General features: G+C 40.1%; 1 protein-coding gene across 1 annotated transcript in view; it reads left to right on the top strand.

The window, feature by feature from the left end:
* RFX4 (regulatory factor X4) overlaps positions 1-19044 on the top strand; it is a 98390-nt gene that overhangs the window by 14840 nt on the left and 64506 nt on the right. Inside the window, exons 2-3 of the mRNA XM_072866636.1 lie at positions 5519-5605; positions 13859-13919. Coding sequence (XP_072722737.1) covers positions 5519-5605; positions 13859-13919 — 148 coding nt within the window. The remainder of the gene's footprint in view (positions 1-5518; positions 5606-13858; positions 13920-19044) is intronic.

Below are 19044 nucleotides of genomic sequence, written 5' to 3'. Positions count from 1 at the left end.
GCGGAGCTCAGGTGGCTCTCACACTGCTTTCGCTATGGCTATGCACATGTGGGAGCAATGAATGGTTTCTTTTCTGGGCTGCAAATATGCTAAGCCAATAACCATTATACAAACAAGACGGAGTAATTATCTCATTAAATGTACTGGCAGTATGCAGGCACCTCTGCTGTATTCTCTCACCTCGAATGAGGCTCTGTAGGGAGAAGCCTTTCAAAGGTGTCTTCCAGGAGCAAACCCTGCCTTCTGAAGGAGATAATGTGTCAAAATAATTTGTCAAAGATATATTTAAAAAAAAGTTCATGCTCCTCTTTCCTGGTAGTTCATGAAAGCTCCTGTCCCTGAGCAGCTCTCATGTTTGCCTCTATTTCGGGGAGTCCCAGGTCTGCCTTCCCAGCTCAGTGTTTGAAGCACCATACAAATAAAAATACGCTTGCAGGTGTGAAGAGAAGAGCCGTAGTGGAGACACAGTAAAGCCATACAGGCTTCTGTTCTGGCAGCTCTTAAAAACAAGCTCAGTTTAAACTTCTGTTGTTAAAAGTGTGGTGGACACATTTAATGGAAGAGGAATACTCTCATGCTTGAGGTTCAGTGGATGTGTCAGTCTTAGCAAGATTAGGGCCAAAAAGAGAAGAGGAAATGAGGGCCAGAAGTAGTTCCACAGTTCTTTTTAATCCATCTTTCAGCGCTTCATTGGGAACAATTTATATTTTATGTTTGTGTCATCGTAAGTTATTCTGTCAGAAAATTGACACTTGAAAAATTATTGTAATTTGAATAATCATCTCCTTTCCCTCATGTTGGAATCCTGCAGAAGATACAATGTATTTGTATTTAGTAGTAAACAAAATTATATAACAAAAATTATAAGGCTGAGGGACGTAGCTGTGGGCTTCATTATAATTTACTTTTGATCCTTGCAAAATTAAATTCTTGATATAGTATTTAAAGGTGCATCTTCAAAACACCATGAAATACACCTTAGTTGCATTCTTTGCTAATAAGATTGTAATAGCTTCCGTATCATGTCACAGTACAGTTATCAGCATGTGACTACACTAGATTTTACTATGAGATATTAATTAATTTATTTATTTTGCCTGTAAGTTTTTTGGCTAGTGCAGATCCTTGCTCAAACCACTGTGCTGGCACAACTGAGGGTACAGTGTGCTGGGGCTCAGGGTGGGAAGGAGTCCTAGGGAGCAGGGAGGGGAAATGCCTTAAGACTTGATACACTGAAAATGCAGTGAGTAAAAAATACACCCTGTGTGAGACAGGATGCATTTTCTGTTGCTCTCACAAGCACTTCCCACTAGAAATTTGGGTTTTCTACATGTTGTGTTAATGATTCATCATTGTTATCAGGTCTGATATGCACTTCTGCTTAATCACCACCTGAACTCTCCATTACTCTGTGACTGTTCCCGATGTGAAATCCTGTCTATGAGAAGTTTGTAAGGTCCAAGCGCAATAATTTAGGCTTTAATCATATAAAACCTTCCATATCGTGTGACTCAATGCCTGTCTAGAACAGCAGTGTAGTGTGATTGGTGTCAGCCTTGGGAGCAAGTGATGAAGCCTCAGACTAGGGACACCGAGGGTTAGCCATGGGTGTCTTCCTCTGGCTCAGCAGCCGGACTGCCTGGGACAGACACCAGTGCACCCGGGTTGTACACCCGCGTGTCGTGAGGAGAAGAGCATTCGATGTGTACAGGGCTCTACCCAGTATTAACTCTGAAAGATCTTATAAAAATCAGACTTAGTTTTGACTCTTTATTTTGTTTGCTCTGCCTCTTTTTTTTTTTTTGTTTTATTTTAGGCAGGTGCAATCGTATCTGGGATCTGTGGGCTCCTGAAGGAAGTATTTTCAATTTCAGCAAAACTGTGGTTGTATTTTCTTTTAATGCCTGAAGGTATTCTTATTAATATTGGGAGTTAAAAGCTTTGTAAAAACTTTTTTCTTTATACAAACAGTAAAAAAAATGTACGTATTAATACTTATTTATTTATACTTACATCACTTGGTTTATGAGATAAAACAGCCTTTAAATAGCTAGTTGGTTTTGTCGCATTTTGTCATCTGCCAAATAATTTGACAAATTTGCCATAAACTCCCTGACATTTTTGCTCAAAAGAGTTAGTTTTCTTCATTCTTTGCTGCCAGACAGGTCATGTATCTTTTCAGGCTTGAAGAATTTCTATCAGCTATTTAAATGCAAGGCCACAAAGACAAAGCCAGACTCAGGCTGCAGCGAGCTGAACTGGGGTGATTCAGGACCAAAGGAGTTGCAGCACATAATTAAACTGTAACTGTGCCCTGCTCCAGAGACTTTATATCTTGCAGTGTAAACTGATTGCTTTAGCAATGAAAAAGGAGTATATATGCAGTTATCAGAGACAGTATGTGAACAAGGATGGTGAAAATTGTTATTAAGGAGCACTTAAAAAGTTTTTTTTCCTACTACTTAGGCAGGGAACATGACTAAAGATGGCTGCTGCCAGTTCCCTGCTGCCGAGGGAAGAGGATGCATCCCAGCTTCCCAGCTCTCAGTGCGGGGAGGGAAAGAAAGGGCAGAGCTGGGCATCGGTCTCTCCTTGGTGCTAATGGCAGCAGCCTTTGCTTTTACTCCCTGCAGCTGGGCTCAGAGCCAAGGGAATTATATACAGCCATGGCTGTGCACTGAAAGGAGGAGGAGGAGGTAGGGTAATCTTTCTCAAGGCTTCTTGCACCTCTCTCTGATGTTGTCCTCAGCAGCAAGTTTCTCTTCACCTTGTAGTGATCTGTGAGGATCCAAGCTCCTGTCTCCCAGCTTGCAGTACTAAAACGGGAGAGGAGAGACACAATTAGCTCAGTTTTAGGGCAGTAAAAGAAATCTGGCACGAAGCAGCCATCTCGTTGTGTTGGCCTTTAGACAAGGAGGTGATACACCCCCACCCGGTGCAGCTGAGCAGCATGAGAAGGGAAAGCCTCAAAGTTAGAGTCGCCGCAGGCCTGTGGGTTAGTAACTGAGCAGGAGTTGATCAGACAGCACAGGCCTCGCTGGCAAGTTTTGAGTTGTGGTGCCAGCAACCTTAAAGTGATTTTTATACAAGGCCGTGTTGAATTTAATGGGAGAAGAAATATCCTGAAAATCTATTCACAACGGTTGTGGTTTAGCCCCAGTCGGCAATTAAGTACCATACAACCGCTCGCTCACCCTCCCCCCGGTGCGATGGGGGAGAGAATCGAAAGAGCAAAAGTAAGAAAACTCGAGGGTTGAGATAAGAACAGTTTAATAATTGGAACAACAACAACAACAACAAACTGTAGTGAGAAGGAAAACAACAAGAGAGCGAGAGAGGAACAAAACCCAGGAAAAAACAAGTGATGCAACCGCTCACCACCCGCCAAACGATGCCGAGCCAGTCCCCGAGCAGCGATCGCTGCCCCCCAGCCAAGTCCCCCCAGTTTCTATACTGAGCATGACGCCATATGGTATGGAATAGCCCTTTGGCCAGTCTGGGTCAGCTGTCCTGGCTGTGCCCCCTCCCAGCTTCTTGTGCACCCGGCAGAGCATGGGAAGCTGAAAAGTCCTTGACTAGTATAAGCACTGCTTAGCAACAACTAAAACACCAGTGTGTTATCACATTATTCTCATACTAAATCCAAAACACAGCACTATACCTGCTACTAGGAAGAAAATTAACTCTATCCCAGCCAAAACCAGGACAACAACAAGAGTTATTTTTGCTGATTTTCAGAGAAGTACCTCAAAGGAGCAGGCTATAGGGAAGAGGCAGCGTGGTCGTGAGACTCCGTAGGCACAGGGCAGTTTGATGGTGAATGAGGAAGACTCACATGGGGACATGCTTGTACCGATGAAGGCAGCACCACAGCGTGTTGTTTACTGCAGGCAAATAGGCAGAGGGAAAGGAATGGCCTGGAGCTGCCACAACCTCTCTTACGCTGCCTGAAAACCAGAAGCGCACAAAGCAACGGTACCTGGAGTCTCACGGCAGGGCCTGGAAATCAACTCTGAAGGACTCTCGGCAGACCTTTCTGAAGTCCTACACAGATGCCGTTGCCCTTTTGTTTGTGTAGCAGTGCAGAGTGTGCGTACAGAGGAATATACACGAGTTTCTGCAACTGTCTGGGTTTAAAAAGCATTTTTTCTGCAGGATGTGTTTGGCCATGACTATTCATATATGTGTTTATTGGCGTCTAGTGCTGAAATGCAGTCATACCAACTTTTACCTTCTATAAACCAGATGGGGAGCTTTCCCAAGGTACTGGGCTTCTGCTCTCCCTTCGAGCCTGCTGCCGTGATGGGCTTTCTCTGGCTGGCAGACTGCTGTGCTGTGCTGGTAGCCCGATGTGTCTGGGGGGTGGCTTATGGGAAGGAATCTGCAGCCATTTCCGTGTCTTTGAAGGTGTTTCTGGCAGTTTGCTGACTGGGAAACAGCAAGGCCTGTTTCCCCTTACTTCTTGTGCATCTTTTTGCTCAGTGGAGTTGTTTCCTGTCGTAACTTGTGGGGTTACCTTGCAGCCTTCCCACCTATCCCTTTTTCTTGCTTTGACCACAGGGAGTTCTGTGAGCGTAAGTTTATTTCTGCCCACATGCGTGCCCTTGAAAAATAATTGTATGAGGGAGGTCAGTTTATTGTGGCAATATCCAGGGGCTCCTGGCAAACTCAAGGACTCATATTTCATACTTTGTCCAAAGAAACACAAGGAAGGTGCAACTTCCGCCCTGAAGACCTGTAACAGTAAATTCTGCTGAGCCTGGTGCATCATCTGCAGTCGTCAGGGGAGGTACATTATAGCTTCCAGAAAGAGGAACAACAGAGTCAGATCAATGTAATGCTGTACCTCCTCTTCCTGGAGGGAATAAATTGGAAGTGAGAAAGAGGGAGGACAGGAGTGGTTGAGTACCCATCGTGGAGTGACAAAGGTTCGAGTAGCTCAGAGGCTGCTGACTTGCTACGCTGGACCTGTACAAGCGTGGAAAAGATCTCGGTAGGGCCTGGGACTCCATCAGGGTGAATGAGGTGGTAGGACTGGACTTCAGAGAGCACAGTTGAGTCCTGCTGTAACAAAAATTCACATGAATGATTGATTTTACACACATGAAGAGTTCTTTCAAAACCAGTGGAAATATTTGAGTACATAAGTCTTTGCCAGACTAAGACTTAGAAATGAATGTAACTTCTGTGTTTTAGCTGCCCACGAGACGATTATTTTTTTTAATGTGTCATGTGTTGGGGGGGGAGAGAATATCCTGAGGAGCTTTGTTATGTGCATGGAAGTGTTTGAGCCTCTGTCATTTAAAAACAAACAAAAAATGAAACTAAAAAGCAACAGCTGAGTTTGAAAGCAAGACAGGATTTTCTTGCTAAATAACCTCAGACTGAGCATGTTTTAACAGAAATGATACAGAACACCATCTGTTGAAAACCGGTGCTTTATTTAGTTTTATATGTTGGAAGTTTATTTTTTATGCAAAGGCAAACACAAAAAAAGAGCATCTTTGTTCTTTTGCAGAGAGTTGGATTGAACGATGTCTCAATGAAAGTGAAAACAAACGTTATTCCAGTCACACCTCTCTGGGGAATGTTTCTAACGATGAAAGTAAGTAACTTGTCATTCATTTAAAATGAGTGTGAATGTGTCCCAGTGCTAATTTCCTGCTATATGTTGCTACATCTTGGTGATATTTTTAGTACTCTGTAGTTTGAAAAGTCAACTCACTTGACACATCCAATAGTTTTATTATTTTTTTTTCCTGGAATATTTGCTATTTTTGCATTATTTAAAGGGAAGTAATACTATCTATTAGTTAAAACAACCAGGAGAATTTGTGTGTTACTGAGTAAAGGTTGGATGACCTCTAAAATGTGCTGTTAGTATTAGCTCATGAGTAAAACCATCTGTTTTGCTTTTCACTGGTGAACATCATGCATATTTCATTTTTCCTGAAATACAGGAAAAATCGTGCTGTTTTTCAATACTACTATATCAAATCATACATATAAAAATCTTTATTTTAAGAATTAAACAATAATCAGATTTAAAAAAATTACATTAAATCATGATATTGCTTCCTTTTTAATCATAGAGAGGGAACAATTCTAAATCTAGCTGATTTTAAAATAGCTATATTTTTCTTCTAGTTATGGTAATTTTAGATCTTGATTTTTATCAACAGCAGGTAATTAAAAAGACACCAAAATACCTTAAAATAACCTCATTGTTTATTTTTTAAATTGTCGATTTTTAGTTTACCATTTAGTTTTCCCTGTTTATGCAATTTCTATTCTACTTAATTTGCCTAAAGCAAAATACTCTTCACTTTAGTTTTCCTCTCTGTATTTCATATGTTAGTTCATGTTACAGGATATTAATGCAGACTGAATTCTTTAATTCAGAAAGACTCACATTTTCATAATATTCCAGCACATAAGTTTAGAAAATGTATTTTTAATCACTTCTTAATTGCTGAATGTCCCTTTTACATTTTTTGCATTTTAAGAGAACTAATTGATTTTGGTGTCACAGTAAAAATTACATGCCTTGCAGCACAGTGTTTTAGTGGATCACAGAATTTGCTATATTGAGGCCCTACTCTTGTTTGTCCAGGGTTCTCTTTTGAGGCAATATCTCTTCTGAAGGAGAAAGGAGACATTAGAAACATGGTATTTATTCATGACTCCCAAGCTAAGGACAGTGGGTAAGAATCCTTAAAGACAGGCAATGAAGCTTGGACAGGTTTGGCTTTTTTGGGTTTTAAAGATTAAGGAATTAGAAATTAGTTTCTCTGTAAAAATAAAATTGTAGTGAAAACCAAAAAGCATCTGCTTGTTAATTTGCATTTTACGAGAACCTGTGAGACTTACTAAATTCATTTTACTCTGCTACTGAGAAAGTGATGGGAAGAATCTGTAATGAATGAGACGTGACTTCAGACTCTTAATAGATTCAGAAGTCAGGATTCAACCCTATTGACTTTAGTGAGCTTTTCCTTAGACTCACAGTTCAAGACAGTTTTGTCAAGGTAATTATTTAGCACCACTAGCTATATTAAAAAAATTATAATGTCATAATTATAAGTCTCCTTCTATGTTGTGTTCTAGATCTGTTACCCTAAATAGGTTGTAGCATAACTAACGGTAGTTTGTTATGTGCTTTCAGTTTAAATGCAAGCATGAAAAAACTTCCACATACCTAGGGACAGTAAGAAGTGGACCTGCATGGGTTAGCAAGAGCAGATATTTCAGACAATGGCACTGAGAAGACAGGATGGTTGTTCATTCTGTTTTCTGGTACTGGAATTAAGGTGCAAGCAATGATGATGAAAGGTGGCAAATTTAGAACTCATAAAACAAATATATAAATGAATTTATCCCACAATTTGTGTGCAGAAAACATTGTCACAGTATATAATGGAAACCCAAATGAGAGTGAGAGTTGATTTCATCTAGCTTTCTTCTTAATAGCCAGTTCTTCCAGATGTTTCCTTTGCACTGATACCAGCATTTCTGCAGTGCAGATAAGAGAACTAATCCACCTGAAAGGTCACCCTTGTTTTGGGGGGGGGGAGAGAGGGGGGGACAGTGAAGAGGAAAGAGTGGGAAAGAAAAATAAGCCACTTGCCCAGCAGCAAGAAGACCAATAATCTGTGAAATCCAGAACAAACCAGAAGTTTCACCTCAGAAATCATTGTACGACGTGCTCCTTTCCAGCCCTTGAGTTCTTTCTAACATTTCTCTAACAGTGCCCACACACCAACCAAGAAATTTCCAAACCATCGTGTCACTTTTTGTCCAGCCTCTGTCATACACTTACAAACAGCAGCAGGCAAAATGTTTTGAGAAAACCTATGTAACTCTATTTGAATTCTTCAGAACAGTGGTCAAATTGCTGTTGTCAATGGAGCTCCAGTTTTCATCTGCAGCCAAAAGAAGGCATCATCCATCTTTCTTTTGACTACTTAGTTTTTTGTCTCTAAATATACATTAGGTAGCTGTTGGCTGGACTCTACTCTGGTAAATGTGGCTTTGGTGTTGTGGGGTTTTTTTTTTGGCTTTGCATCCAGTGAAGACTATGAGAATTTGCACTGTGAACTGATAATGTTCTTACTCAGTATCATGCTTGCTCTTGTGACTATTTTTCCCCGGGTGTTTTTAGAGTTCATAGGGTTTTAGGACAAGAGTAATAGTTTTGCTGGTCTCCTTTTCTGTAGTTGAAGTATGCTACAGAACCATACTTCAGGCCACAGGCTGCAGGGGTCCTTTGCAATCTTCTATTCTCATCCAGACACCTCCAGGCCTCTTGAATCTGCATCACATTGTGAAGGGAAGCAGTGACTCACAGCTGTAGATTCCTGTGGTCTCTCCGCTTCTTGGGGCGCTTCTTACGCTCTTGGAACCTTTTATGACCTCTCCCAAAACACCGCTTTTACACTCTAATATAAAAATTCTAGGTAAATTTTATTTCATTTAACAGTTTTTTAAACTTTTTTCCTTCCACCACTTCCACACTCTACATGTTAGTCAAAAGATCCAGAGGAAAAGGGAATGGTACAACCTCATATCTAACAACTAAAAAAAAAACCCACAACATTTTGTGTGTACTTTGCATCGAGCCAGATTCTCCAAATTGAAATAGGGGTCTGGAAGAATACAATTCAAAGATCATGAAAGTTTCAACTTCAGTTCCTTGGGGAAGGAGTCATGACATTACATGATGAAGTGGAAGGGTTGCTTGTCCAAACTTTTTTGCATATTTAGAAACGTGAATGTGTAGACAGTTCATATGAGATAAAAGAAAAGATTCAGACTGCTTTTTGCACTTCAAAAGCAGTGTTCAAAATCCATGTTCAAACTGCTTGAAATGGAAGATTTATCCAATAGTTTCTTTTTTTTGTTCGAACTAAACCACTTATTCTTCCATTAAAAAAAAAAAAAATTAAAAAAGATCTACTTGGTTTCATTGAAATTTTCCTTGGGGAAAATTCTTTTTCAGTCATGCCTACTCAATTAGAACTATGCTCCCATGTTTCTCACAGGGTGTTAAAAAATCCCACTATTTTAAAAGCATGGAATACATGTTAATGAGCCTGAATCTTATTTATGGCTACAAGTAAGAGACAAGGTAGCTTCTTACTATCACTTAATTTTAGCTAAGGACAAATCACTTTTGGGAACAGTCAGAACCTGGACTGCAGGGGCTACAGAGGAAGAGGCTATTCCTCTGAAAGGTGTGGAGCTACCTGAACTGAGGGAAGGATTTTATCCATATAAAGCTACTAATAATACGTTAGCTCCTTAGTGGTTTGGAGACACATGCAGGCAGCACTGGAAAGTACAGGACTCCTCTACTGTCTCCACAGTGGAAAGCAGAGCTTTAACTCCACTTTAGTTGTGACAAACAGACTAACATCAACATTTTAGAAAAAGGTGTACTAATGCAGGATCTTCACTTTGTGGATGTTCCACTTACTGTGTTTAAGGCAGCATGCTTAAAGTGGTGCTGAGTATAGCTCCTATGGGCTCCGTGTCTTGCTCCAAGAAGCAAGAAATCCCTCGAGCTGGACCTAAAACCAGACAGCAGAAGATAGAGGATACTACTGGGCGTTCAGGGAAAGCCACAAACATATGCACAAGGTACAGACAGAACTCTATTCTGGTGGCTTTGAAACAGAATTTTGAAAGGAGAAAGACAGAGCTGTTAGCAAAGAAACTTCCATAGAGTTTGGGAAGAAAAAGTCTCTGATATCTCTGGGAGCCAAGAAATACTATTTTTCTAGTACACAGATTATCCCAGTTTTAAACCTCTGTGAAGGCCTCTTCTGTGCTGAGAGTTTTACTTGCAGCTGTCTAAGCTATTACCTGCTTTCAGCTTGGGATGAGTACCAGGTTTCCTGAAGATACCTTTCCTTGGAACGCTGGTAGCTCTTCTCCTGGCCGTGGAGTGAACACACTAGATCTGCTCCTAGCAAATGGGTTTCTCCCTGAGGTGCTGTGCAGCTGCCATATGTGTGAACACCTGCAGCTGTGCATCAGGAGGAGGTTTTTTTCCTTGTGACTTCAAGTCCTTTTGCATTTGTCACAGAAGAATTGTCAGCTCTGTTCTTTGACAGTGCCTTGAAGCAAGATTTCTTTTCAGTGTGTTTATTTCCTTTCTTTACAAAATAGATTGAGTTTTAAAAGGTATGGACTCATTTTAATCTACAGTGTTGTTCTGATGGGGACTGATAAAATGACAGGCCAAAAAGTAAGCTGTACAAACAGATCTGGGGTCAGACCTGAGACAAGAGTTACGCAGAACATTCCCTGCTCAATAGGGAAGCCATTAAGTGCCCTGTTACCAACTAAAATATAAGGAATAGGGATATTTATTATTTTCTGCTAGTCAATTATCTGATGAGATGATATTGTTAAACTATATGAAATAGAATAAACTGCTTGTATATTTAATACTGAAAGTTTGTATTTCTAGGTCCCCTCCATTCCTATATGATGTGCAATTCTTTCCATCTCTTTAATAAAAAAGTGCAAGTTTTCTGAAAATAAATATTTTAGCCAACACCTGGTGAAAATGAGAAACATTTTGGCTGACAGCTGGTCCATGGGCAAAAAACCAAAAAACAAAAGTTCTGTTGTCTTGTACAGAGACTTGATTTTGGGGGAGACAAGCAGTAACTCTGTGAAAAATACAGTTTTGTTGAAAATCCAATTGTTCAGTGGGTAATATTTTGATGGAAAATGGTGCTTAAATAATTTTTTTTAATAAGTTCAAAGTCCATCATTCTCCTTCTTGGTTTTAAGAGACAGTTAGTGGATGATGCTGAAGAGTCTTGAAGAAGGATCCCCAGGAAGCAGACAGGGAGATTTAAATTGCATTTTATGGTCTTATTGTTAGTTTGTGTTGTTAAAACAGTCCTTACATGGGAGGAGCTGAGTATGGCTGGCTTGTAGTGTGTCTGAGGGCAGGTTAGGTAAAGGACCTGCTTACAGGTGCTCGCTCTTAATGCGAGTGAAAAACAGGTGGGGGAGGGATGGAAGGGATGTAAAGACTCTAACATTGTGTAATTTAGATATTGGCTTGATGTCTGATAGAGTGCCACATATCCAGGGGAAAATTAAGTCTCAGTAGCACAGGTGAAAGCCATCTAATACCAGACCTTTGAATACTAGCCCCCTTATATCAAGAAACATAATCAAAAGTTTTATTCTGGGGAGGGGGGAGTAGTACCGCTTGGTTTCACAGGCAGAGGTTTAGGATTTCTGCACCTTAGACAAGGGGTTATTTAGATCAGTGGCTTTCAGCCTTTCCAATTTGCATCCCCCTAGCAATTTCCAGCGAGGTAGAAACCAACTGGATACTGAACTTAAACCAGTGGATGGTAGGCTTTGACACTGCCATAGAAAATACTGATTAAGAAAACAGATGACTTTCACCTGGGAAGCAATAGCCTTAATTTGAACAAGAAGACAGTGGGGCACAGGAGGAGGACATGCTGCTGATACCTAAAGGCAGTGGCTTTGGTGGTTGTACCTCGCTGTGGCACCTCCCTCCCCGCAACGGCAAAGGCCTGAATCCCTGCGGTCGGTAGAAAGGCACTGCAGTGCCCTGTGTTATGGGTCCCTGTTGGCAAGGCCTGTGCACCCCCATGACTGCCGGCCATAATTTTCATTACTAAAGCAGGGGAAACTCCCCGCCCCAGCCAGCGCTTTACCTCCTGCAACACTTCGCTGAGACGTACTGTTTATAACTAGTTCCCTTTCACTTGTTACCACAGGAATGGCTGGGAGGCCACTGGCTGCTGGGCACCCACGGGGCCTTGGCAGGTTAGGCCAGCTTGCTCGTGGGTGAAGGAAGCTGAAGCAGCCTCTGTGCCCCAAGCCCGGGGAGCTGCCATAACCCCCTCTCAGCCCTGCTGCCTATTTTTTCCCTGGCTGGGACAATGGGGAAGCCACAGCAGGACGCAGGACTGGACCGGGCTCTGGTCAGGCCACCTGCCTCTTGCCCCTCCAGGGCAGCCACAGGGCCTTCCCTGCAGGGACTCACTCGCCCTGCCAGCAGGCGCTCTCCCACCTCCAAGCTGGGGTCCCTCATGCCATCGCCTGGAAAACCGTGAATCCCAACCCAGAAGGCTCTTTCCACCTCAGAGCAGGGCAGACATGGCCGCCCCCTCCTCCTCCCTAGGGAAGGCCGGAGTCAGGCATGCTCTTAGGGTGTCTGTGCTGTCAGCTAAGGGTAAGAAGGGCAAAACAGTCAGTATTGTGAGAGGGGACAGCCCTGACTATTTTATCCACCCAGTGGTTTATATCCGTGCTGCACGGCTCTGCCTCCCACTACGGAGAAGGCGTTTGTCCTGCCGCCAGTGAGGCCAGGGGCTGTTGTTGAGCGTTAGCGGCCTGCGGCAGCCACAGCCGCTCAGCATTCAAGCCCTGTGTGCTGAAGTTTTGTTGCATGCCAACCGTTTGTTTAGGAAAAACAAATGAAAAACACAATTTAAAAGTGATTTGAAATGTGTATGTTGGTCCTATGTGCTGAATAAAAGCAGGCCCCTGAAAGGCAGGGAAGGAGTGTGCGGTCCAATAATTAGAGGCCTATTGTCATGCAGATGCAGAAGAGGGGCTGCTCCCAGTGTCTGCGGGTAACTGTAAATCTGGATTTTCCTGACGTTCAGGGGACCAGCCTCGCAGGCTAAAGGGTGTTCGGTTAACGCAACTTGCCCTATATGTAACGGAAGAAATATTGTGGCGCGAAGGCTGAAGACAGCGTTTTCCAAAGTGGGGTTTTATTTGTGTGCGCCGGTTCTTGGGACTGCACAAAAGACCTCCCAACAGGCTCTGATGTTCAGAGGAGATAGCCTGGCTCCCTTAAGATTCAACATCCTAAAGGCTCGCTTAAATAACTTCTAAAAGTTAGTTGTATGAAGAAATGAAACTTGCAGCATGGTGTACAGGCGCAGTGGTTTACTTCATTGTTTAGCTATCAAAGCTTTCTACGCTTAGCGCTTTCATCAGGGACAAAGTTGCTAAAATATCAGACTGTGTTTGATACAACAGTGTTTCCCAAAGAATACCCTTCTGGAGATGCTGATTGTGCTTCACTCTCGGCTTTCACTTAGGAATGTTTTATATGCTTCACAAATCACAATTTAATAGGAATTATTCTAGACATACTTTTAATTTTTTTCAAAGAACTAATGTAAAGCGGGAAAAATACAGTATTTTAAACGAGTTTTGTTTTCATTCTCTTTTTCTTTGTCCATCTTTTATTCACATTTTTTGGAAAGTCATCAAATCAGAGGGTTACCTTGGAAACAGTTAATGAGGAATACTATCAGAAAAATTATCTGAAAAGGAATAAAGTATATTATAGAATGTTTTTAATTTCAATTTTTCTTGTTCAGAATTAATCCTCGTAAATTTGTAAACATCTAGTATATATCATATTTTAGGATCACAACAGTGGATGAACCCCATTAGATTAAATGCCTCATCTAATATAAAACTTGGGTAAGGCAACTGTTCCCTTAAAGCGGGTTAAAGTGTTTTTATGTTCTGACATCCCGCTAGAGGTCTAAGAGTTGTTTTTTTTAAAATATATAAACTTATCCTTTCTCATGTCAGTATTCCTACGCACCACTTTGCTCCTGCTATCAGTGATATTTGCAAGCTTTTTTGCCTTAAGCAGTATGTACAGATCATAGCTTAGGGAGCATCATTATTTACATTTCCACAATTTATCAAATATTTTGGGAAAGCTTTGACAGTTGAGAACATTTTTGATCAGATAATTCCTTACCAGTTTACAAATGCTTGAGCAATTCCTACTGAAATTACATAGTATTTTTTTGTTTCTTAACAGATGAGGAAAAAGAAAATAATAGAGCATCAAAACCACACTCAACTCCAGCTACACTGCAATGGTAAGATGCCTTTTTAAAAAAAAATGAAGAAAACCTGTTAGTGTTTTTAATTATCCTTTTTCCAGCTGAAGTGAATAGAGGTCTCAGACATCTTATACAGTTCTAAAGATACTTTCACTGTATGTGTTTAATCTGCTCATTCACATCCTGTACAGCATTTCTCAACAAATGTCTTACTCTTACGGGATTTGTTTGAACATAGGAAACCTCTGATACAGTTTAGAAGATCTGCTTGGCATATTTGTTTGCCGCTTTGCCAGCTGGTGATTTGTGGTCTGTTGTCGTCGTTATATTTATTACAAAAAGAAAACTAGTACTGAGATTTTTTTTCAAGACTCAGATTTGTTTCAGCATATAACGAAGCCCACCTTTACTGACTGTTTTACTGAAATGACATCTCTGTAATCTAACAGAAGACAACAAAAGAAGAGAGAGAATTTGAAGTTTGATTCATTTGCCAAAGTCCCCTTGCAAATTTAGTGAGGGGAAAAAAGGAAGGGTAATTAGGAGGAGAGAAGGAGAAGATGGGGAGATGAGAGTTTGTGAGTCAGCCTACTGTGCTATGAAAAATGAACAAGTGCTGTTCACTGCGATTTACAACAGTATTTTTGGCTGCATGTTCTGTAACGTTACATATACTTCTGACAACTCTTTCTATAGGTTATCTCTTAGACTTTTGTTGACTTTCCCCTTAATTTAGGTTTTTAATTCTAGTTTAGCTTTCTTAATATTGGAAGTGATCAAGCGTCTTTCAGGAAGTTCCTTGTATCTGGCAGAACAGAACTCTGTTAGAGAAGCCTTGGAGCATGCTTATCTGAAAACCCATACTCCTTAGCTTGTTTCAAGTCTGTTAAAGAAAGGCCTTTACTTCACCTGTAAGTACTTCTCATAGTTTTCTAGATGATAAGATAGATTATTGGCAAACAATGTGGGGTTTTAGCAAAATGTTAGCAAAATTATTTTTCTGCTTCTGTCAAGTCTCTTGGGAGATCTAACTGAACAAACAGCAAAGAATAATTAATTCAGTGAATTTTACTCTTTTTCTCTGCCTGTGAAATTCTGTGATTCTTTGAAATATGCATAAAGAGGTTTCTAGATTATTTAATCTATATTTGCTCTTTGAAGTTGATCAGTTAAATTATAGATTTAAAAAAAACCCCTAACCTGTGGGTTGATTTAGAATAAGTTGCTGCAAGTATTCAATGTTCTGCCTTGAAGAAACTTGCAGACACTTCCAGTGCAAATACGGAGATGTGCAAATATAAATAAAGGCATTTCCTTCTCAACTACATTGCTTCTTAGTACCTATTTGTTTCACCAAAGTGCTGTTTTTCAGAAGTTCAAGAAAAGTGAATAAAGAAGGGGAGTGGCTACAGACAGAGAGAAACTTGTTAAAATAATAGTGAAATGTCATAGATGTATTTCATTATTTTCTATTATTCACCCAAACGTCAACACAGTTCAAACAGGATAACAAAGAACTATCTAGCTAAAATAAAATGGCAGGCAGGGCTTACCAGTACCAAATTCAGAACAATGTTTATTTTGCAGTAGAGTCAGTTAAGAGTCTTTTCCACAGGAGCAAATAACGTAGTAGCCAAGAAGTCAGAGTTAATTAGAACATGCCAATGATACTGTTCCCAACAGAAAACACGCAAATACTGTAAACAGTCTTTTGCCAAATACTTTCAAGCTTCCTCGGTCATAAAGGTTAGTAAATCCCTAAACTCCTGGGATATTGAGCCCTGCTGGAATGCAGTGTGCACGCTAATGCTCATTCAGCAGTGTTTGCAATAGAATCCTAGAATTTTGATTCTGAAAAGGCTGCTTACATCATCTTCCCTTCCCCCTTGCTAGTGTACTGGCTTACAACCTGTTGTGTTATGTTTCTTACACTTGTATGTAGGTCAGATATTCTACCCTTTGAGTCTTTTGGAGCATCTGCAATTTCCTCCATTCAATTTTCCACCCAAAAATACATGAGGGAACAGAAAGCAAAGAAGCTTTCAAGTTTAATTTCTTTAGCTGGTGTCAAACTGAATTATACGATTGGCTCATTTTATTAATAGACCTGTAGGTAAAAGTTTCTCAGCTTAGTAGCCATACCATAGAACAGTTTTCTGGTGGTTTCCATATGCTTTTCAGCCTATGTACTGCAGCTTTGAACTGGTGTTGCCTGGAGAAACTGTGCTGCTGGGTTTGATACACTAAATAAAATTACAAGCTCAAAAGTTGTTGTCAAAGCGCTAAAGTAGTAAGCTTGCTTTGTGTGATGATGTCGAGTTTTCACCGTTCTGGAAAAACAGACGCATTAGCAGCATCAAGTTATTTGTACTAGCAACCCGTGGATTGGTAAACTATTGTGGTCAGCGCTGTACGAATGCTGCTCTGAGTGCTTCCTGTAGATTTAGCTTTACATGTTTGACAGTTTTGCCTGCTTAGGCCTCAGTTTGCACAGTGAAGAAAGACAAAAGATTAAATTTACCTGAATATGTCCTGGGTAAGCACGTGTCCTATCCTCCTACTGGAATCTCTGGGCCAGATTCAAGTGATGGAAGTGGTGGGGTAAATTATTGACCAGATTTCAGGATAAAGTACCAAACTCGCCTTGTTCTGGCAAATGGAAGCACCGCAATTGTCTGCAGTGTTTGGTGTCTGCCAAGTTAAAGCTGGTTATGTTTTTACTGTTAGATTCTACTATCATTTACAGCTAATGAAGGCAAGAGTGTGTTGGAGAACAGAAACAGAGGAAACGTCAGTAGCAAGGAAAAAGAAGAGGAGGAAAGTAGTAGGGGAAAGTGAAGCAAGACATAAGGGAAATACGTAAATTTCATTACATGGTTCCTATTGCCATGACCTTTATTAGTTATTTCTTGTCCGGCATCTTGCTGAAAAGAGTGAACAACATCAATCCCATGGGGATCTATCCTTAATGCTTATGCCTCTCCAAAGGCAAAGTACATTGAACGCTACAAATGAGGAGGAGGAAGAAGTAGCTGAAGATGCCAGAAGCATGTCTGGATGACTGTCAGCCTGGCTAAATATCCTTTTCCTGGAAACAGGAATGATGTTTTTGTTTTTTTTCGTTGATGACATGAAATGAAGTGAAAGGCCTGGTAAATGTAACATTACTGCCAAATACATCATAACTGGGGAAACCACACCAGCTTGAATTTAACCGTTAAGGCATGAATATATCAATACCTAATATCCTGTGCTTATCCTGTGTTCCTGTATTAATTATTTTCTGTAAAGCTATAGCTTGCTAAACACTTGGCTCTAAAACATTCATGATTATTTCATTGGTGAACTGGTTGACCAAATTGTAAGTGTGAAACTTTATTTTACCTCAGTTTGGTGTGTGTGTGTGCGTGTGTGTGTCACTTCTCCAAACGCGGAATTATTCAAAGCACGGACAGCCTAATTCCATGCAGTTTGGTGGCTTACAGTGTAGGTGCTCCAAATAATAACAGTATTGTGAAGCTAAAGTCAACAAAACTATTCTATTTTTTGCCACATTAATAAAAAGAAGTAAAAAAGAGCAAGGTAAAGCACTGCTAGGTAGTGGGTTCTCCCCAGATTAGTAGTTTCACAGCAATTGTTATAATGCATCAAAATTTATCTGTTCTAGAATCCTGTGTGTGATTAGCAATGGTAACATCACAGTTGTTCTGTTACCTTCGTATCTAAAAACAAGCCTGTAACAACACTACAGACCTGACCCTGCTATAGAATAATCTCATTTAATCTAGAAGTAATAAGTATAAAGAGGGAAACAGTAATAGGGATGGATAGAATTGTCGTTCCTGTGGAAGGATTAGGGGTTTTATTGCTATACTGTAGTGGTACAAAAGGTCTCATTGTGAACTACTGGATTTCACATGGCTTTGTTAGGACATTTAAAATGTTATACATATATTATTTCTGATAATGATTTGTTAGGTAGAAGATTGAGTTCATTATCTTTCTATAATGCTGTAGAATGAAGCTGAATTCAAAATATGATAAAGTTGTTAAATAAAAGACAGGAAAATAAAAGAAGTGGAGCAAGATGGGTTTTTTGATCATTAAAAAAAAAGTTCAGGTATAATGGAGCATTGTTCAGTGTCAGACTAATGACTCTCTGTGAAAGAGAGGAGAAAAAGAGAAAAATTCATCAGATATGAACAGAAATAATTAACCGCTTTTCTTTCTGTCCTGTCTTGGTCACGGAAGCTGACATTCCAATTAGCAGCTATAGTATACAAACGAACTCTCCAGGTTTTGAAAGGAGGTTTTGTTAAAGCGCTATGAATTTGAGGAAGGATGCCGTGATGATATTTCTGTAGAAACTAAGGAAGAATAGATGTTGCCCATACAAACTGATTCCATTCATCTAGCCGGATATCTTATTAAAATAGTTTGCAGTCACAAATGATCACGATAACTGAAATGGAAGGTAGGTAGGTCCTGAAAAAGGCAATGAAGGAGAGAACCTAGATCTTTGGAAGGTGTTCTATGGCTATCAAATGACAGGAGGTTATTTGCTGTAAAATTGGATTTTTTTGAGAAAATATATTAATTTTCTAATATGTTTAAGAGGAAGTTGCACCTACCTTCTCCTAGCCAGCAATGCAGACAAGCACACATATAACTATATGCATGAGAGTGACACCGTGGATGACAAGATTAATTCTGGTTTAAAGTTAAGTGTGTATGTAAATGCCTCTTGAACTTTGTTGGATCAGCAGTCATAAAAATGTAATTTCAAAGGAATGTTTCTTCTAATCTATAGATTTATAATGAACCCAGTTTCAGATTTTAAAGTTGAAGCATATGTCTATTTATATATTTGATGCATAATTTAAAATTTCATGGTTGTATGTTTGCATGTGTAAATTAACAATAAGAGTTTCTACAGGGCAGAGGAGGATGTTATTTCACTATTTTATTCAGCATTGTATTCAGATCATGGACTCTTTTTTCACTTTTTCCATAAGCAATAGCAAGAAAACATTATACAGATATGACTTTGTGCACAGTCTTGAGTATTTGCAAATAACTTGCACATTTGCTTCCTCAAGGTACCAAATTTTGCAGCTGGACAGGAGTGAAAAGAGTCCTGTAAAGAATGAGAGAATGCTTC

Source organism: Ciconia boyciana, chromosome 1, assembly GCF_034638445.1.
Source record: "Ciconia boyciana chromosome 1, ASM3463844v1, whole genome shotgun sequence".
NCBI classification, from domain to species: domain Eukaryota; kingdom Metazoa; phylum Chordata; class Aves; order Ciconiiformes; family Ciconiidae; genus Ciconia; species Ciconia boyciana.
This window is presented reverse-complemented; position numbering and strand designations above follow the sequence as displayed.